This window comes from Motacilla alba, chromosome 4 (assembly GCF_015832195.1).
Source record: "Motacilla alba alba isolate MOTALB_02 chromosome 4, Motacilla_alba_V1.0_pri, whole genome shotgun sequence".
NCBI classification, from domain to species: domain Eukaryota; kingdom Metazoa; phylum Chordata; class Aves; order Passeriformes; family Motacillidae; genus Motacilla; species Motacilla alba.
Genome location: NC_052019.1, coordinates 10669610 through 10691968, shown reverse-complemented (window position 1 = coordinate 10691968; position 22359 = coordinate 10669610). Strand labels below are relative to the sequence as shown.

The 22359-nt window shown below is 40.2% G+C and overlaps 1 protein-coding gene across 17 annotated transcripts in view; it reads right to left on the bottom strand.

Annotated features, from left to right (window-relative positions):
* The window catches only part of ABLIM2 (actin binding LIM protein family member 2), a 129743-nt gene that overhangs the window by 63307 nt on the left and 44077 nt on the right, over positions 1–22359 (bottom strand). For all 17 annotated transcript variants that reach the window (XM_038134510.1, XM_038134511.1, XM_038134513.1 and 14 more), the window contains exons 3-6: positions 18099–18282; positions 8566–8681; positions 4624–4750; positions 2454–2547 (exon numbers count right to left, since the gene is read on the bottom strand). In XM_038134510.1, coding sequence (XP_037990438.1) covers positions 2454–2547; positions 4624–4750; positions 8566–8681; positions 18099–18282 — 521 coding nt within the window. The remainder of the gene's footprint in view (positions 1–2453; positions 2548–4623; positions 4751–8565; positions 8682–18098; positions 18283–22359) is intronic.

Genomic DNA, 22359 nt, shown 5'->3' with positions numbered 1-22359 from the left:
CACGTTAGCTATGGACACGCTCCCTCCGTCCTTTCAAATCTGTTTGCTCAGCCCCTGACTTTTTGTTTGGCTTCCTGCTGAAACGAGGTGTGTGCATTCCCTCCTCACCCAGCTCCTCTCCATGGTCCACACTGAAACTCAGTGGCTGCTTTAAGCGATCCCTTACAGAGCTCCAAAGACTCCTGGAAATGCAGGCTGATCACCATGGGAGAAAGCTCACAAGAGCGTGAGTCACTGCTTGTGAGCAGGCAGCGGGAATGCACAGAAAGCTCTTGAGATGTGTCATGGAAAAACAGAGGGGATGGGAGCAGATATCTGGGGAGATGTCATGAGGAACAGGACCTACTGTGACAGCAGAATGCTAGGACACGTGACATGCACCCATGTTCAAGCTTCATTAGCTTTGTTGCACAAAAACCAACAAATTGTTTTGTACAGCTCTATATAAAAAAATTTACAGATCATAAAATTTCCAGGTTGTTCCAACAAGTGTCCAGACATTAAATGTCATTCAAATCCATTTCCTGTTCCATTCTAACTTCAGCCTATGTTTCCTGTTTCACAATGATACCATCTGTGCTTTTACAGATGCTGAAAGTCCTTTCTCCTCTTTTTTTTTTTTAAAGGTTTTGGTATCTTGCATCAGTATTTTTTCCACAGTTAAATGCCACAGACCAATGAAAGCAGCTCCCAGCTTGAACCAGTACCAAAGATGAGGTTCAGTGGTACAGAGCTGTCCTTAGAGCAACACTGGGGAATGGAGAGGAGAGGGACACACACACACACACACAGTGACCAAAACCATCCTATGTAATCTGTCATGGTAGAATTCCTACAATAGCTTTCAAAAATTAGCTTTTTTCAAGTTTGTTACTGGTCCATCTACAATAAAAACAAGGAAATGTCTTCCTATTCAGTACACTCTCACCAAACAGTCGGAAGAATCAACTACAGTCACATGTGCTCCAAGGTCCCACAAATCACACTTGGTACTGCTACTATGCAGATTTAGAAGGCTTTTTTTTTTTTCAATACCCATAGAGACAGTAAGGACCCAGTCCTTAATCACATCACACCACATGCCATTGTTTAAAACCATACAGCAGGTAAAATATTACCCCACAAAAAGAGCATTCTTGCACATATTTCAAGGCAAAAACCAAGACAGTTAAACACAATACTGTGAAGCCAAGAGTCAGTACAGAAACTGGAGCTTCCGTTCTTCTCCTATCTCAGTATTAATCACTCCTTGTAAACTGCTCTGAGTAAGTGCACTCCAAATTTGCCACAGCTTTAACTCTTCTCTGCATTCACCTCTCTTAATTACCTTCACTTTCAAATCTCATCCCCTTTTACTCCCTTTCATTCAGTGTCAATGGTTGACGGCTCTGAAAACATATAACAGCTTCCACTGGTCACCTTTTACATTTTTGAAGGTTTTAAGATGTTTTCTTTTGTTTTGCCTCTTTCAGTTGAGACAATTGTGTGCAAAAAAAAAAAAAAGTGAGAAAACTGTCTTTATACTCCTTCAAATTCCCTTTTAGAAATCTCCTTTCAGAGAGGTTTGTAAAAACATTTGTTAATGGAAAAGTCTCTCGTGCCTCTGTTAACACCAGAGCATCCCATCCAATACAGATTCTCATCTAGTATGGGTACTTGCTCATCAGTTCCTAACAAGTTATAATTGTCCACCACTTGGACAGTTAAGTCTTTGTGTGACACCAAGCAGATCTTTCTCTGGTGGAAGCCCTTTGGGATTTCTCCAGGCTTTCTTAGCTGATGAAGAGAAAAGAGTGAACTGAGCAACCCTTCCTAACTCAACGCACTGCTTGGACTTCACAGGGAAAAGCAGAAAGAAAAGGTAGACAATCAACCACACTGACAGGGTAACAATACACTTAGATCTAAGGATAAATTTTATCCTGATCAAAGGAATATATTCATTTTGTGACACTGGGCCAGTTATATGGGAATTTTTGAATAATGCATAAACATACCCCTACACTAAACAACTTCCTGCTTCTTAGAACAACAAGTGCAAAAAAATCTCTGCCACACAGTTCATTTCTGGTTGCAAAGACACAGGCCAAATCATTCATTTTACTTTTCAACAGCTTCATCCTATCTTTGGGGAACATAAAAGAGAATAAAAAAAAAAGAAATTAAAAATGAATTTAGTGCAAGTTTTAAAACGTGCCTGATAATACATTCATTTATTACTTCTGCTGCCTGAACATTTTCTAGTACCACAAATATCCATTTAGGGAGTTTGTGTATTACCAAATCATTAACAGAAGAAACAAAAAACCCAATTACAGAAAAAGTTCCTGGTATTCAATAAATGTAACATTAAGCTGTAGCATTAATACTCATATGTGAGCACAGGACCAAACCCAAAAGAGCTAGTCTTTTTGTACACTTTGAGATGTGCTTGAATGACAGGCTCTCCTTACCTCGAGCACTCTTCCAGTGATGTACTTTTCACAGTTGTCACACCTGATCCCAAACTTGGCGTGGTAGTCTGTTTCGCAGTATGGAACCCCATCCCTAGGGAAGAACAACAGGCTGTACAGATGCTGCTTTATGTAAGCTTACAGGTCACTGGGAGATTATGCATCTAAAACCTGTCAATGTTTCAACACTTCACAGGGTATTTATGGGCTTTCCTGCCTCCCTCGTAGTCATCAATACTGTAAAAAGCTGAAGAGTAATGAACAACTATTTTGGACCACTTTTCTCCTTTGTTGCTAAACTCAGCCATCAGCCTTACAGTAACACTCAGTCTCTGAGAGCCTCACACCACCTGTTTAATCATGTTACCCATTAACTTCTTTCACGTGTTTCCCCCTCTCTGGAAAGATAGTTATTTCTACATATTACTCTTCCCCTCTTATAATCTAATTCATCCAATTGATGTATCCTGTGATATATGTATTATCTAATCCTTTAGCTGAGACTGCAGAGAGCAATTTCTCAAATATCTTGTCTGCAAACCAAGTTTTGATACACACTTAAAACTACTGGCACTCTTGACTGGACTAGCTTGAGGACAGTCATGGATCAAACAACTTGGGAATTGCTCCATGGAAGCCAGCAATGACTACAAGAATTCAGCCTGAGCAGCAGTGTCCTCATGCATGATGTAACCAGCTATTTCACCACCACCAGTGAGTTAAGATACAATTTAGAGATATGAAGAAAAAAACTGGCGTCCCAGCTTTTATTTTAAAGTGTCAAGACCAGAACATTTGGACTATTGCCCTGACAAGAACCTGTTGATTTTACATTTTACAATTTTACTCAATTGTACATGTGGACAATTAAACTGATGAATGAAAACAAATTGCTCTAAGAAGAAACTGGAGATTCTTCTCATGCTTCAAAGTTCAAGTTAAACATATTTAACTGTGTTTTGTTTGTTATACTAAAACAGCCCATGATCAGACAGATTTATCAGCAGAGGCATAATTTTATCAGACATTTTCCTGGAGAAATATAGGAATTAATTTTATAGCCTGGAAGTTGGATTTCTTAGAGGCTAACCTAGAAGTTATCACAATAATTAATTGAATTAATTAAAGACAGGATGTTTCTTCTCTTGGGTTATTTTGCTTGGCATTTAGCCTTTTAAAAAAAGACGATTTTGCAGTAATTATATCTTTACAGTTTATGGGGGGGTTATATTCAACAACAAGCAAAAAAAGTACTGTACTAAAATACAGCAGACTAGCCCAACATTGAGACAATGCAAAACCTTATTTAAGAACACCCTTTTAATAAACATTGTTCTCCAGTGCAAGCTGTGAAATTAAATGCAGTACTTGTATTAGTTGAAATCCAATGAATTGTTGAAAGTCGGTGGGACATAGGCTCTAAACTCCATCATCTCTGGGCACTGGTGACTGAGTTACTTTGCTGCTTAAGAAAATTTCAACATAACACACTTCTCTGAAGCAGAAATTAATCCCAGATGCCTTGGCCAGTGAAAGGCCTGCATGTCACTGGCCTGATGGAAGTGTTGACATGGGATGTGGTCTGTGTGAGTGCTTTGTGCTGTTTCTCAGTGCTGTCATCACATTCAGTCCAAATCTGACACCATGAGGGTCTGGAGCTGCACAAAATCATGGCATGTACATCCCTAATGAACTTCTGGCTAACATTTCTTCTTATGTCACGCCTATAGAAAGAACAGTACCTGCTTGTTTACATTACAGCATCACTGAGAGAAAAGCCATAGGTGACTAAGGGCATACATTTGGGTCTTGGAAACATATTCCACCTGCTGCCTCTCTGTAGCATAGCTGCTTTGTCAACTCCCATTCCAGGTAAATGGAAAAATGTTACTTCTACTTTTCTCCATTTCATTTTTAAAAATACAATTTAGGTAATTCTTTAGACAATAATCTGTAATATCTTATATATTTCTGAATATATATATAAAAATAAAGGTAATGCAATATGCATTTATATATTACATTGCTTAATTATATTATTATAATATATATAATATTTCTATATTATGCATTATCTTTATAACTTTACAATGCAAATAAATGCAATGATAAATCAATTATTTGGCATTAAAAGAATGCTTAAAAGAGGTGAAAATACTCCTCTACTTACTTGCTGATATACTCTGCATTCAGTAGCTTGCCACATGTATTGCACTTAAAACAGCCCAAATGCCAGTGCTTGTCCAAGGCGACCAAGGACTGACCATTTTTTATTTCTGAACCACAGCCCCCACAGTCTGCAAGAGAAAAACCCAAATGAGTGAATCATATTCTTTAGGTGGCCATGCAGCAGTCGGTTACAGCAGCACAAGGATCCATCAGTGTCCCAGTAACAGCTCACGAGGGCTCCACTCCTCACTGATGGATGGCAAGTGTTGCTGCCCTTAGAAAGCTCAGAAGTTTCTACAAGACATCATTCAAAGAAAAAAGCTGATGACTTCCGTTTCCTAGTGACTTGGGCTTTATTTTAATTCATTTATACTGTGTTTAAAAAAACATGAAGTTTTGCTGATTAATTTTTCGAGCGTCATAAATCAGCCTGATAAAAGCAATAAAAAAGACGAAGAGTAAAACAAATAACTGATTCTTCATATTAGCCTTTGCCTTTGGATCTGCTAGCTCTACTTATTTCAAAATTCTTTTTGCAACCATGAAAAAAATCCAAGCTGAAATTCTGGCATGACATTTCCTGTAACCAGTAAAACACACCAACACTTAGGAGGCATTAGTGACATTTCAGTATGTGGAAGTGATGGATGTCTATGTATTTATTCTCTATAAAAATTCACTGACATAAAGCTCCAGGACGTGCTAACAAAAAATACATGTAAAACATGCAATAACTGGTAAAGAGGTTAGTCTGTGTTGGTTAAACAGGCTGTAGGTGAACTAGCTATGCTCCCCAGAAAGAGTAACTGAGAACAAGACTCTGGGGGTTTGGTTGCCTTTCTTTTTCACAATGGAAGATTTTCACTAAGCCAGTAAAAGCCAAATCTACAATCAGTTTCTGCCCTCTTCAGAGATGTTATGTAGACATGGGATTTGTCTCTGGTTCTCTATAACCCAAATGAACCCTCTAATACCCTACAAGGTCCATCTCTCATTCATTCTTCACTCTACAGATTTCCTGTCTATGGATGACTTTCTTACTAAAAGTTAAAATAGTAGAATATGAGGGGAAAAATGGATAAATGCCAGTGATAAATAAAAATAGTAGCAATATCTCAGTAATCTTCTAATGCTCCACAAAATATCTTCCATCTCATGTGGAAAAATACATCTTATTTTCAGGAATTCTTCAGGTAAACCAATCATTTTCTAGAGAAAAGACAAAACCTGAAAGACACTTAATCATTCAGAAATGTCAGGAGAGAAAACAAACCCATAACAATGTCTTGCATGGAAGACAAAGCTGTGCAAGAGCATTAGAAAGATTTATCTAGTTATTAAGAAGGAACTCTCAACCTAGGATCTCATTAAAGCATTTAAACAGTCTTCTTAAAAACTTTCTGATTTAAGACTGTATTTCATTGGTTACATGACCCTAATGAGACAATCTAAGTGAAATTGTAAATGTTTCACTTCTGAGCACACAATGATAAAGCATAGTTTGTATTTTCCTTTAGTGGATTTGGAATGTATTGAGGGAGCAATAATGTGTCTCTTTGTTACCCTCTAGAGCACCAATACCTGGAAACAAGCCTAGCACAAAAGCATGTGCACTACAGATCAGAACATTTGAGTTTTGCTAATAATAAAGAACATTTGGGTGTGTGCCTGGTTTTAGTCCCTGCAGTGATCTACAGTATCTGTTGTTAAACTAGAATCAGAAATTCGTTTGTGATCTCTCCTGTACTGGGGATTCATCTGGAAATCTAATTTAATCCGACTGCTTGAGGGTTTATTTCACAAACTGAACATAACATCATGTGCTCAAATGTCATTCACCTTTCATCTGGTTTAAGCTTGGGTGGGCAGAAATGCAGCATTTTGCGAGCTACTTTTTTTATTCCCAACTGCTGCTTTCTCTGTAAAGTGCCAGATAATCACAAACAAATATTGTGGTTGCTATGCCAACAGTGCCTACTGATGCATGTCCTTGTCTTCCCATCTTGGATGCAGCATCCTTTGGTGACTCAACTAATTTCAAGCAATAACTCTGAAGAACACATCAATTTGCTGCTCCATGTTAATGTTCTTCCTTGAGTACTCTCTCAAAATCAACGCTGTCACAAGAGGTTTTCAGAGCTACTGTTTCATAAAACAGAACAAAACAGAGAGGTAGGTACTTGTAGAGTAAAAAATTCAAGGAATCAGGCAGAAAGCAAGTATTTTACATTCTTCATTTCTTCCAAATGGAATGCACGAAGGAGGTTAGAAGCAAAAGGAGTGGCTGAAAATAGAAGGACTTGTCAGAGGGGGCAGTGATGCTGGGAGCTCAGTGAGTCCCCAAGAGATGTTATGAAAGCACTGCTGGGATAAATAGGCTGGGGAACAGCACACATGGTACACATCAGACAGCTTTGAGACGGGAACAAACCCAATGTATCAGTGGGTCAATGTACTACTCCTTCCTTGAAAAAGTTTGCCTGAGGTCATGTTTTGGTACACTACTAACATGAGTTGCTTGCTTAAAGCATTAAGGTCTTTCCCAAGAAAGCTCTTCTCAGGAGATACACCATTCACTGCTCTATGCAATGTAGGGAAAAGGAAAACTTATTTTCCAGGGTCAGGTTTTGCCACAGAGATGTGCTTGCTCCCAGTGCTGTTTCCCTCTGAGGCAAGTGGTTTGCTGAAGTTTGCAGGTATCTGTGCTCTGGGAAGGCTCAGTGCAGTGACCTAAGAGAGCTGAGGAAGTGCAATGGCAAGAAAAACTCTCCAGTGTGCATGTGCACAGAGAAAGGGAATGTAAAAACATTAAAGGATTCTGTACCACACATAATCAAATGAACTTGTCCTGTCAGTACTCAACCAGGCTAATAATGTCCATTGTAGTCAAAGGCACTTTTCACATATGACCAGGAGACAGCAAAGATGGCCAAGGAGGATCCATCTCAGAAATAAGTGACAAGAGAAAGCACCTAACAGAGAGGGCCAACCTATCCCCAAAAGAGAATGGCATTTCCAAGAGGAATCAATGGGGCATCTCACAGAGCATTGACACAGCATCTTTTGCTGATGAACTGTAGAAATGAGATGGTGAAAACTTCTGTGAAGAAATGTGGGAGGGAAAAGATAACAGAAAAAAGGAGAGATTTCTCCCAGAAGTGGGCTAGATTCCTTTACGCAGGAAGATGAGCAATGCATGGGGCCCTTCCTCAGCCATGCTGAATCCAGCTTGATGTAACAGTCATTAAAAACTTTTCTGTCTTTGCTGTTTCATTGAATTGCTGCTGCTGTTTAATTACATAAAGTTAGCAGTGGACTCAAAGCATGGCAGCACTTCATGAGCAAAACAGTAGAGGAATGGAGTTCAGAGCTACACCACCCCTCTGTGATTTACTGTAAAGAAGTTGGTGTAAAAAGACCACATTTCTTTCCCATAGTGTTTGAATCTTCTGATAGTGCACAATAGTCTGAGGTCAAGGTGAATGCTCTCCACTGATATTTCACACATTAAACCCCTTGCTGAGTAATATTTAGCCATGCAGTCCTGCCACTGATATTTTCTGAAGCAATACTAGAATACTTAAAAATCACTGCATCTCACTTTGGCTTTCATTTCAGATGGACTTGGACTAAATCCTCAAAAATATTAGCATCTATATTATGTTTTTCTCCAAATAATTTGATTTAGTTCATTTTAATCAAATCTTTGAGAGGTTCAATGTATTGTTAATCCAATAATAGCACCTTCTGGGCTTCTTTTTAATATCAGACTTTCTTGAAAAACCACCCTACACTTTTTCATGTGGCTACCTTGAATTTCATGACACCTCTTACACAGCAGAGTAATGGAAGTTCCAATTGTACACACTGCTGTAAAAATATGTTCTTGAAACCTGTGCAGACTAAGAAGCACTGACTGAAAAAAGTAGAAATCTGTACTTACTTCTCAGGTTCTGTACAGGGAAGGAGCCAGTGCTGCTGGAAGGGGGCAGGGAACATTTCTGGCAGATGCATTCCTTCCCATTAAAAGTTACCCGATCACCCGCAGGGAAAGGCAACCTGCAACAGCAGAAACAAAAGCAAAATAGTCTCATGCCTTTATCAAAATTAAATATCTTCCCACAAAGGAACTGACTATACTCTGGCTTCTTTTTCTCTGCTTGCCCAGTTCTCATTCAGTTTTCCAGCCACTTAGAGGCTTAAGTATCAAAGAGGCATATCAAACAGACAACTTCAAATGCAGATGGTTACAGCTCCTTAGGAAAAATAATAATATCTAAAGATACAAAAACACAGGCAGCACTCAAGTCCAAATTGTTGTGTATCTAAGAAATGCAGTATCAGCCAGAGTTCATCACTAACAGGATCAGTTACAGAATGAAAATAAAATTGGCATTACAGGGAGTTAAGTAGAGGCAAATGCAGCTCCTTTTATGTTGTTAAATAGCTGCATGAGAGTGATGACTTTTATACATTAAAAATCAGCACTTGTCCTCACAACTTTTATCACATCAAAGTCTTTCTCTTAATCTATGCGCTCAGAAAGCAAATGTTATTGAATTCTCAAAGGGAAAAAACCTATCCCAGTTATAAAACCCACAGTGTCTACATTATTTGTTTTCCCTACCCAACAACAGCTCTCCTTACACTTAATTAAATAATTCCTTTTTATCAATGTTCTGAAAACAAAAGCTCTCTGCTGTGCACTTCCTTGTCTGGGCACAGAAACCACTGAGGCTTTTCCTCTAAGAGAACCAGATGGACAAATCACTTCATATGAAGCAAAGGATGGTGAGGATTTAGAAACACATTTCACTCCACCCAAAGCTCACGTCCATCTAAATCCCTACCCAAGCTATCAAAATATGGCTTAATGGGGCACAAACATAACACACACCTTCTGCTTCATGGTGAAGTCCATCTGACCACACTACTTCATTAACTTTCATTAAAACTCATGGCATTCTCCCACAAATGCTATCAAATTCATACCAAATCCAAGGTTGTCTCCATTACAAAAGCTACACAGATACTTTGTGCTAGTCTTAACCATTATTTTGCTCCCTAAACTGCCTAAGAGATGCTTATTCTACACTTGAATTACAGTAAAATAATTTTTTATTACTTAGAAAAATAACAAAAGCAAGGCTGTCCTTTGTTTCTATATCATGTTACTAAAAATATATTTGAAACCAGCTAAGTGCCACCCATTTTAGACCACTGGTGATAATTTAAAAAATCATGAGGAGACATGGAGTGTAAATATTATTATCTTTTTTGATATCTGATTATGAATTCTGCATTTCACCTTTTTATTTCTCTTTCTCAAGTTTTTATAGGCGAAAAAACTTCCTACTTTGTCACTCAAAGTTACAATAAGTAAAAATACTTTATGGAAATAGCCTTTAATATTTCCTTATTCTCTGACCCAATTCAATGATCCGTGCATGACTCTGGCACAACAAGGTCCAACACCAGGTTAGTACAGATCCAGGAGGCCTAAATTTCCATCTGTTCCAAGAGGATTTTGTACCATGAATTTTACTCAATAACCTAACCAGAAGACAACACTTTCTCTGTGTGACAGGCAGGATGTGGGGGAGCTGTACTCCAGTGAGCAAACCTGTCCTGTCTTGCAGCAGTAGTAAGCTTCTATGTTACATATTCAAAAAAACCTCCCAACACGATCTTTTTAGGTCATAACTGTTGTCTGCAACAGATTTTGATACCTTTTAAAGTCAGAGATGCTTCTAATACACGGAATAATAAAAGAGCTTTATGAACTCACAGAAGAGTTGAGGCTGGAAAGGACCTCTGAAGGTCATCTGGATGAACCCAAAGCTTATTCAAATGAACATGCATACATTTGAATAAAAATTAGTAAATGGGATACACTTCTATATAGATAATAAAAATTCATGACTAATTACCAAAAACGGGCTAAAAAATGGAGTGATACAATTCAAATGCTGTCCTAGTTTTCTACTGCAAATGTGACAGAAACTATTTAATCCTGTTTTCATTTTAAAGAAATATTACAAAATCAAGCCTAGAACTTAGCACTACTAATTGACCTGGAAAGACCAAGGGATTTCAGCCATTCCAGAACTGAGACAAGAACTTGTATCCAATCTCCTGCATGTTTTCAGGAAGACATCTCATCTTGATTTACAGATGCACACAGACTTATTATAACTACTGGTAATCTGCTCCAAATAAACCCCTCACAAAAGCAGCATCCTGCTGCACTGATGCCAGCCCACAACCACCCTGGCATCTCTCACTCCTATGCACAGCTGCATGCCCTGGGCAGGACAGTTCCTTCAACTGTGTTTTGCCATGGGAACCAAGGCTGGGCTCAGCTCATGATCCAGCTGAGCTCTCATGAGATGTCTCAGTTAAACAGCAGGCTTTGCACCTTTAATAATCCCAGGGATGGTGACACGCTGGAGCTGTGAGCAATTCACTGCTCTGAAGAATGACTGTGACTACTGGACAATCTTGTATGTAGTATACAAGGAGCAGCAGGGACAGGTAAGTTGTATCTTATATCTTCCTGACTCAGGGATACACCTAATAATGACCAAGCTGAACTTCTAACAGAGCACAGACCCTCTCAAACAGATGGACCAAGCAGCTAATGTAGAAGCAGGGACTGCCCGCTTTGAAACTGGCTCACCTCATCATTGTCTAAGCAATCAGACAATCTAAAAGGAAGTAAGTTAAAACTAGAGGAGAAGAAGAGGAGTATTGACCTCCTATGGCAGAAAGACAGAACCAGGCGGACGACACCTCCAAACAAGCCAAAGCTGATAGGCACCACAGCAAGTCACAGAGCCTCCTTAGATGGCAGGGCACATAGGGGTTTCCTAGACCATAAAATACTGTACTTGGTTTATTTTCTAATGGTTCAGTAGCTAATCAGCATGCCTTCCCGTTCCAATGGGAGAGAGCATCTTTATTGTTCTCCAAGTATGCAAGACATCTTGCTCTAAAAAAAACCCAGAGGAATCTTCCTCGGAGCTGTCCACCCCAAGGCACAGACAGACATTTCCTCCCCTCACAGGTCTTCTAAACCCATAAGTAAGTCCCAAAGTTTGCTTCACTGTCTTGTTCACTGGGAATTCATACCCAACACATTTGTCAGTCTTCCTGCGCCAGCTGACCTCTCCCTTTCACAAGCAGCTCTGCTCAAGCATTTCAGCGCCAGTATGAGTGAAGGCACAACAGAAGGTGGTAACAGCCAATTAACAAGGTCTCAGTTTCTGAGCTCTGTAAGTTGTGAGCAGGACTATATATAGAATTTTAGGCTAAGAGTAGCATATCTGCCTTCAAATACAATGATATCTCACCACCAGTCACCCACTGAACACTGCTAGGTATGCAAAAACCAGGAGAGGGTTTTAATTAGCTACTTATCCTTTAATAAATATTCAGTGAGATTTTCACAGTTAGATAACCTATTTTTAAAATGAGAATTAAGAGCATTTTTAAAGCAGCTCTCTCAAATGACTTGCAGAATTTTAATACATCTATGATTCATTTCCCAACAAATTTTGTTTTATCCACCTGCCTACATTATTTGAAAACCCAGAAAAAATCTGGAGCTGATCAACAAAACTATATTGTAAAACATTGAATCACCATCAGCCTAATCCAGGCTGTGTGTTGAAACCAAAAGGTCTTGTCTTTCTCTGCACCACACCTCAATCTTTGCAGCTGTGGGCAAGTCATTCAAGCTTTCTGGGAGGGGAAAAAGAATTTTTTTTTTTTTTTCAGAGCAGATGGATGCCCATCTACTCTTTAAATTGCTGATCTGACTCTGTGGCTGAACAGTCAACTCAGTTTGAGATATGAAAATTAAGAAAAGCCTGTAGTCAGGCTGTTGAGAGAGCAAAGCTATTCATTTCAGGAGGTGGCTGCAGTTACACCAGGTCAGGTGTAATGTCAGACAGCAACCTAAGGACCAGAAGGATCAAATTCTGCTCTAACTTGTACCTGGTAAAGTCACATCCCTCAAGGTGCTCCATATGGATGAATCCCTGTGGATTAAAATGATGATACCAAGTGGACATTGAGTGCTATCTACCATCTACATAAATTTAGGCAAGGGAAAATGCTAAATCCTGCAAGCAGTGAGGAACAACCCCATGCACCACAGGGGTTAATCAGCTGGAAAGCATAATAAGATGTGGGATCCCAGTGGACTCTGTGTTGGACATGAGTTACCAGTGTGTCCCCACAGCAACTGAACAGCCACCTCCTGGGAGGCATTAGGGTAGCCAGCAGATACAGGGATGTGATCTTCCCTCTGTTCATCATTTAGGAGACTGCAGCAGGCACCATCTTGGGCTCCTCAGGAAAAGATTTTCTGGAGGGTGATGAGGAAAGGTGGCCAGGTCCAGAGAGCAGCACAGGACACATCGGCAGACAGGGCCTGCAGCAGATGTACCTGCTCAGGGGAGATGGTGTTGCTGTCTAAAACTACCTGATTACATGTACAAAAAATTATAGCCATGCTCTTCTCAGAGGAAAAGAGTGAAAGGACAAGAGGCAGCAGACGTAAGCTGGAACATGGGAATGTCAACTCAATATAAGGAAAAAAAATTACCATGAGCTTGTCGAATGCTGGAATACACTGTTCAGAGAATCTGTTGGAAATATGTTAAAGGAATGCCATCATCTGTCTACTCAAACTGGACTTGCTTTGAGTCAGGGGCTGGACCACAGAACCACCACAAATCCCTTCCATCCTACATTATTCTAGGGCTATAGGGATGCTCCATATGGAACCAAAGAATCCTAGAACCACTAAGGTTGTAAAAGACCTCCAAGATCATCAAGTCCAATCTTTGACCAAACACCACCATGCTCATGTCCTCACATAGTGCCATGTCTCCTGATTTCGTGAACACTGTCAGAGATGGTAACCCCAGCACTTCCTTGGGCACCCTGTTCCAATGCTTAACCCCCTTTTCAGCAAAGAAACTTTCCCTGATATCCAGTCTGAACCTCCTTTGGCACCACACAAAGACATTTCCCTTTGTCCTACTGCTGGTTGCCTGAGAGAAGAAACTGACCCCCAGCTCTGACCTCCTTTCAGGCAGCTGTAGAGAGCATTGTCTCAGCCTTCTTTTCTCCAGACAAACAACTCCATTACCTCCAGCTGCTCCTCAGAGGACTAGCACTCCAGACCCTTCCTCTAAAGAGCAGGAGACCTAAACCTGAAGAGCAGCACACCACCACCCCTTTTTTCAGAAGAAGAAGAACCACATAGTGATAAATATATTTGGTTTAGAATCAAAATGCCAAGAACACTCAGGCTGATTACAAAATCTTGGGCTCAACACCCTACCAAGCAATGTTCAATGGATGACTGTTTGTGAGATGAAGAAGACCACTTCATGAGATGCCTTAAGAAGCACCAGGTACTGCGCTTAAGTGGAAACCAAACCCTTTCCAAATTCAGCAGCACTAAAAAAAGTGAGCAAATAATAAGGTTTAGCATATTCAAAAAGGCTGTCATGATTGCTACGTTTAAGAAGAAACTGAATTTGAATTTTTAATTTTCAGTGTTATCCTAATTTCTTAAGACATACATACACAAAAGATGTCAGTTCTTTCTAGAAGTAGCAGTGTTATATATGTAGGACTACACAGACTTCTGCTGAAAAAAAAGAAAAGAATTTGAGCTTTCTGATTTTTTATATTCAACTGCCTGACCAAAGTGAATTCCCTTCTTGAAGACTCCTCCAACTGGGGACATAAATGCCAAACCCCCAACTTTACTAATTACAATAACACCCATAAAATCAAATACCTTTTTTTTTAATATTCAATGAACACACAGCCACAAGTAACAGAAAATGTACTCTAGGTATCACATTAGGTGGACCATACATCTTATGTATAGTTACTAAATCTATAGGACTTGTTAACACACTAAGACATCTCCTGAAAATTCCATTTTCAAACTGTTATCACAGGTATGACAACCCATTTCTTTCTGAAAGATTTCATGTCCTGCCCTTTCCCTTCCTAAATAAGAGCCAAACTGTCCAGACTACAACAGCCATGGAAGAAGTATGTGCACAATTTTAATAAAACTAAGCTTCTACTGCTATAGCCAGCCTCAATTTTCTACCTCTTTCTATTTCAGTTTTACAAACACATGAAGCTTTTGAAGGAAATGTCTTTGGCAGCCCTCTGGAGGACACAGCTCTTTCCAATTAATGAAGCTATAAGAAGATTGCTCAGCCACTTCCTGGGAATTCAAAGTGAGCGTTTAATCCGCAACAGTTTTCAATCTATGTTGTTATTCTTCCACTCATTCCTAGTTTTAGGCATTATCATCACAAAACACCACAGCAGAAAAAAGGTTTCACTAGACTATGAACAGCACTGGAAGAAGGAGGGATTAAGTTTTTAATTTTTACTCCAGCAGAGCAAACACGCAACTGAAACCTGATTTTTTTAAGAGCCACTTGGTTAATAAATCAAATAGGATGACACAATGTATTGTACTTCTACCAGTTTTTATCTGAATTCTAATTTCTTTTTTTCCCCAGACTTTAGCTTGTGGCAGCCCTGGGCAGTAGCATCTGAATCCCAAGAGATGCCCAGGGATGAGCTGGATTCCTGACACTCCAGCTTTTTCACAGAGCAGGGCAGCAGGTTACAAATGAAGTGCAGAGGGTACAAGGAACACAGTTCCCTGTGACACTGGGCCATGTGGCATCCAACAGTAGTAATTTCAGGAGACAACTGGGCTTGGATTGCTGACTTTTTCCCACTGCTCCTGCTAGCTAGGTTTTCCCACTGCTGCTACCATACACTTCCCACATGTTTCTATTCAAACCTTATCTTCTCTGAAAATAAGGTGAAAAAAAGGACTTGCTACTGGCACTAGTTTACTATGCAATGTAGAAACAGTTTAGAAGTGTTACTTCAGCAGCTACAGAAATAGGGGTTGCAGAAGTGCTCATTTAAAAGAATTCAACAACCCTGCAGCATTCTGGAGAAATGTGTCATGAGTGCAAAACGCCTTCTGCTGCCAGTGTTTTCATGCTGAAGATGGTAAGAGCCTGGCTCGGTTTCCATGAGAGCAGGATCAGCCCCACTGGCAGGCAGTCACCACCTCTGAAATTCACACCATTCTGGAGGTTAGATTTCTAACACAGCACCTACATCAAAGTCTGGCTGTAAAAGGTAATGCGAAAGGCAGTTGGCATCATCCACCAACCACTACTGACAGTGTGCCTTGGCGCAGTATTTCAGGTTTCCAACCATCTGTAAAAAACAAGGACATAAATGGTTCTCCTGACTCTTCCCACCAAGGGAAATACCAAGGCACAGAGCTTTACACCATTTTCCTCCCTCTTTTATCATTACTGTTTCTTAAAGAACAAACAAGTTCCTTCTTTTGGCTTAAACAACATGTCTTTACAGTCTACCAACCTTATTTTTACTGAGGATATCACTCAATAAAATAAATGCTGATGATGTTTAGATAGGACAACCTTCCCCATAAAAAACATAGGTTATGTCTGGCTTGCAATGACAGGGGTAATTGAAGCTGATTTAAAGCATACAAACACATGACAGGATTCTTCTGCTGCTCTGCACCACAAATCAGCATTACAACCCCCCTGGGAGACACTAATTGAATCCTGCTAGTCAGCAGGGCATTAGCTGGCTCTGATGAAGACAATATGAATTTGTGTGTCCTTCCAAGAAAAGCAACAGAAGCAGATCTGGGTCTCTCTACTGAATGACTAGAAACAGCAAAATAGCATTTAATACAACTGTTTAGTTATACAGAAGGTTAGGGAACATGTCTGATTTTATTTTTGTGTGATATATTATTGTATCAGGAACTTAATTTTTAAAAGCTTTACCACATCTTCATCACACATTGTATTTGCAGCATGAATATTTTCACAGTGCTGCAATTTAACTCACCTGAATTGTTAGGTACTTAAAAATAAATATTTTAGTCACAAGGAAAATTCCAAATTTCCAGGGAGACAAAATAAACTGTATCACCAAGCTCCAAACTATCAGTGGAAGGACTGACTAAATAAAGCAGGAGTTGGTATTTCCAATGGCCTCAAACCCAAGGTAGGTAGTTTCTAAGTACAGTAATACACAGTTAAATACATTTCTGCTAAGCTCTAGTGCTCTGACTGAGGATACAAGCACACTTAGCCAGAAAAATGGAATCAACCAGTTTTTTTCTTTTCTCTTAAATGAAGGAGTACCTCACTTTATGGAAGGTACAAGTGCTGAGAATAAAGGAACCAAAAATTAGCTCTGCTCATCTCTAGAAGAGCTGTAATACTAACAGGCTGCAGGCCAATATCATGTGCAGCCAGAAGTTAATTAATGTGATAAACTTGAAGTCATTTTCCTTTACTATAAAAGGAAAAATAAAATATGAAAAGAATTTTAGGATTTTTCTTATCTTTACTCTCCACATTTGTTTTAAGTATCCAAAAGGAAAAATTGCCTATTAAACAGATCAGAACTTAGACAGAATTTAATATAATAAAGGCTTGTTAATCTCAGAGTCTCCCCTCTATCACAGCTATTATTACTATTTGTGCAATTGCTTTATTTAATTGAGATTCTGTCAGGAGCCACAGCTGCTCTGGACTTTGATGTCCTGCTCCTGCATCAGCACAGGAGGATTTTTGAGCTCCGTGGGCAGGGCAGGCTGGGCTGGCAGACAGCCACAGTGACACGGCCATGCTGGTTTGGGACTGCACAGTCACCTGCATGAGGCACCAGCACACAGAGCATCTCAACTGTGCTGCACCAGTGCCTCGCTGGGCTCTGAAACCCTTTCAAAGTGGGGCTGCTTTTCCTGTACTCCTGAAACCTCGAGTTTAGCCAGAAAAACTATGGCAGCATTTCCATTTGCTCCAAACTGCTAAAACAGATTGTTTTCTGAAGGTTTAGTGCACTTCAAGCTTCTTCATGAGGTCCTCAAAAGATATGTTTGTGCTATTTCTACACAAGAGGATTAAGATGCAGGTCAAAATGACATCAGTCCCTTGTATTGCTGAGTTTGGGACACATGTGGGAAATGATCCCACTGAACTACACTTTAGGAGCAGCCTGCTGAGGATTCAGCCACTGGCACTGGAATTCTTTGGAACTTCAGGCCAACAAACAACCAAACAGCAGACACCAGAGAAATTAAGCAACACCTGGGGCAAAATGTCTTACAACAAAGACAGTGGAAGTTTCTAAAGTACTTTGAAAACACCACATGTAAGATAACATAAAAAAGAAAAACACATTTGGAAAAAAGGGAAGCACTCAAAATTACAGGTGTTTTTTTTTTCTTTTTAATTCTGCAATTTTTTAAGGAATGAGTAAAAGAAAACCCTATCTCTAGCTATAGGTTTGAATGCCTCCTTGGCATTCAGGGCATTCTGGCATCAGAAACACAACTTTATGTAGAAAACATACCTGCAGACAGCACACACAAAACAGTCTGGGTGGTAGGTTTTGCCCAGTGCTGAGACCACTTCTCCCTCAATGAATTCATCACAACTGAAGCATCGTGTGCCATAGAGTCTCTGGTAGTCCAAAGTACAGATGTAGTCTCCCTGTCTCACAAAAAATCCTCCTTGAGCCAGGTCACATCCACAAGCTGCAGAAAGAGAAAAGGCAGACTCAGAAGGCAAGAAACAAATGCTCCAAGGTTAGGCTGATTTTTCACCTGTGATCTGAACGGTTCATAGTGCAGTATTTAAGCACTTCAATGCATGGGCTTATGATCACAGAGCAATGTGCATCTGAGAGACAGTAAATTATATCAGTCATGTATTTTGGATACTAATAGCCTGGACGTATTTAATGTAAAAACCTCAGTGCAGCAGCTGTGAGCACAAAGTTAAAGTCTGAAGAAGTTGAGTTCAGGGTTACCATATACAACATCTAACATATGTAACAGGTTAAAAGAAATGCATAAAGGATATAAATCTTTAAAATCTAAAGCACCGCTGTTGCAAATAAACATCTCTGAGAGATTACAGGTGTTTGATATTTCTCACTGACACAAAAGGGTTAACTAGTGCTGTCTCTAAACATGGGGGCTGATGGTCATGGCAACTGCTGAAAACTGCAGTTGAAAACTGCATGTTTTCACAATTTAAATCAGCTTAAAGCAGCTCTCATGTTTACTTGATGAGCACCACCCATCACATATGAACTGGTTCATCTGCTCCTGGCAAAGGTTAGGTTTTAATCCTAAATGTCAATTCCTATTTCTTAAATTAAACCTATAGGAAAGGGTTAAAGTTGATTAACCAAAGGCTTGTGAGATTGTTCAGGAGTTTTCTTCATTGCACCAGGGGGGGAGCTAGGCTGGAATTTTGAGAACATATAAGATGGCAAAGGAGAGATCCAGTGGTCTGGTGAAGTCATACTAAAAGAGCAGACATATAGAACATAACCATCATCCACATTAACCAGGATCTTTGAAAACAGACTTGACCTGATTTAAAAGAGAACTGGACTTCAAAGTGGTGATTCTGCTGCTGTGTTGATTACTCCTTCACTGCAAGTCACAGCACCACACTTGTTACTACAAACTTCTGCTCCTGGGGATGTTCATGTGGGAATGTGTTCCCATCAGCAAATGGTGTTTACAGTCAAACGATGCTGAACCACAGCAGTGTCACTACTCACACACAGCCCACAGAAAAGGAGTGGGAATGTTGCTTATTAAATTTGGGTTGCATGTACTAAACATTGCAGAGTTGCTCAGTGCCTCGGTCCCTAAATGGCAGAAGTATCCACGCTGTTAAAATTCCAGATTGAGATTTGCACTTAGGTACCTAAGAGTCCACAGGCACTTTGTTTTCTAAACTCAAAGCCTGGCAATTCACACCCAAGGCTGTTTGCAGTGTCAGAATCAGTCATCTTGCTCCTAAACTACAAGAAAAGAGTCCAACAGAGGTGCCCAAGGCACAAAGCAACACATACAGCACAGAAACCCCCCAGAAAGCAGAGGATCCAGATCATTCATTCAAAATTACATCCAATCACCCTCCCTTTTTTATAGTCTTTGTTAACTGTAGCACAGGAGGCCTGGGCTCAAGGCTCTTCTTGAAGCCTCTGATGGCTCACCCCTGTGTGGGATTTTCAGCGCTCATCATTCTCCCTGGAGATGGCCTTGACTGCTAGGAGTCAGAAAACAGCAATCATGCTAGAACTGTATTAGTGCATGGTCAAGAACTGGAGAACTATGGGCTCGAATCTCTCCAATAATTCAAAATAATTCCAATTATATCGCATCTGTCAGACAACATGGATTAGATGATTTATATTTGAGTACATCGTTCACATTCTCTATGTCACAGGCTTAACACATTTAATTTAGCATTTCTCTTTCTCACCTGTGCTCTCATTTTTACGAAGGACAGGCTTTTTGAACAGACTTCCCAAAAACCTTGCACAACTTGGATATCATGAGTTTCTTTCAGCCTATATATTTCAGCTACCTACTGGTGTAACAGAAGCAGAGCTCAACTGTGGATCCAGGATGATGCTGAGCAGCATGCTGAGCTGACACTGATGCCCCAGAGCAGTTCTAAATTGCATCATACAGTGCTCGAGCTTGTAAAGTGGATCATAAGAGAAAAAAGTTAAAAGGATATAACTGCATTTCTGAAAAGAGGAAGCAGGGGTTATGTCCCTAAATATGTCTCTTTATGCTGGTAGTGGCACACCTGACTGCAGTGCCGCTGGACAAAGGCACCAAGAGCCACTTGGAGCTACAGAACAGGCACTGGTTAACACATTCTGCTGTGCACCATCACAGAGGGACTTGAAGCTGGGCTTCCATAACCAGAGGAAGATGACTTGGTAGCGTAGGCACAAATTATTTGCCACTGCTCTGTTGTGCACTTTTGTCCCTGTTCACCTGCTAAAATGAGAGATAAGCACAAGCACATCTATGTTTATTGTCTAAATGGAAGCCAGGCAGTCTCTATCTCACTGCGGCTAAGAGTGCCCCGGTGCAAGGTTTGGGGCATGGTGGGGTCAACAACAGTTGTGCCACTGGCATTTGGTGGCACTTTGGTCTCACCCTGAGGGTATTGGCCTCTCTCTGGTCTGTCGCTAAAGCAGTCTGCACTAATGCACTTATTCCTGGCTTCTCAGGAAACCCTGCAGTGAAACTGCTCTCTTAAAGAGAGCCAGAAAAACAAGTTATTAAGACTTCAAAATAAAAGTGAGCTCGGCGTCCTCTCACCAGGCCCCTTCCTGCATCACCATCACTTCAGCTTCCCCATATACAAAGAGTGGCTGAATGAACACCACCACCAGCTCTGCTCCACAGAGCACAAACTGCTCCTTGAGTCACCAACCCTTGCCTGCTCCTTCACTCTCTGAACCATCTGATCCAATTTAACTTGACACCCAGCTGACCAGAGAAAAACATAAGGATTCCACTTAAATACTGGCTTGGATAATAAAATAGTCATGTTTGAAGCTGAGAAGAGCAGCTCTGAAAAGAGACCCCCTGGCCTTCCCTCAAGTGAGATGCTGTGCCCCTTGCTGGCTACTTTTGTGGGCACAGGCACTGCCCATCTGAGATGATGCTGCAGAGACAAGAAATTGGGAAAAGAAAGCTGGAAGAAGTCTAGGGAGAATATCTGAAGGCAGCTACCAGATCTTGCTCTCCTAGGACAGGAAACTAGCATTATGTCACATCCACTCCTACCTAGAATTTGTCTTCCAAAAAGAGTATCTGGAGGAAGGGTTATTTTTAACCTAGAAACAGTTTTCAACGGTTTCTGGAGTTCATCTTGATGCTAAGAGAAAAGCATTGAAAATAGTAATTATATTAATGAAGAGACTAACACAGAGTAACTCATCTTCTTGTCTTGGTATTACCCTGCATACATGGCAATGCCTTTTCCTGAGCAGTTATAAGCTTTAGGTGGAATTTTTAAGTAGTGAAGAAGTGTTTGTCTTTTATTCTTATGATATTTAGAAGCAAGCCAGTACCAGGATGTGCTATGGGACTTGAGAGGGACAATATCCACACCATTTTTAGGGAGGATATCTCAGGGTGGCTTCTCTTACAGCTGGATAATTCCACTTTTCAAGACAGTTTGCAGTTACCTGACACCAAAATACTTCATATATAGATGTAAGGGGTTCTTCTACTGGTTTAGAAACTGACTTCTTTTTTCCCTAGCACGGTGTCTGCAACAGCACCTGAAGCACTGGAATTTATGCAGTGTGTAATGGTAATAGTTTTAAACTAAAATAGATGCAATTTGGACAGGATATATAGAAGACCTTTTTTTTAAGTGAGGCTGGTGAGACACTGGAACAGGTTTTCCAGAGAGATGGTAAATGGCACATCTCTAGAAACATTTAAAGTCAAGTTAGACAGAGCCCTGAGCAAACTGATTTGGTTGAACATATTGCTGCTCATTCCAGGGGAGTTTGGACTAGATGACCTTTAAATGTCCCTCCCATTATGCTATGATTTTATAAAAATAAATAGCAGTAAATCAATTAATCAATGCACTTTAAGCACATTGCTATTTCCCTACTGTATGCCATCAGCACTCCATTTGCAGTGTACAAATATAAAATCCATCTATTTTCTGTGCTGGCAAATGAGCCTACTGAAATTAGATTAATTTTTTTGGCCTGCATGCTGGGCCTAAAAACCAGCTGTGTCCTGAGCTGCCTGGAGGATGCTACG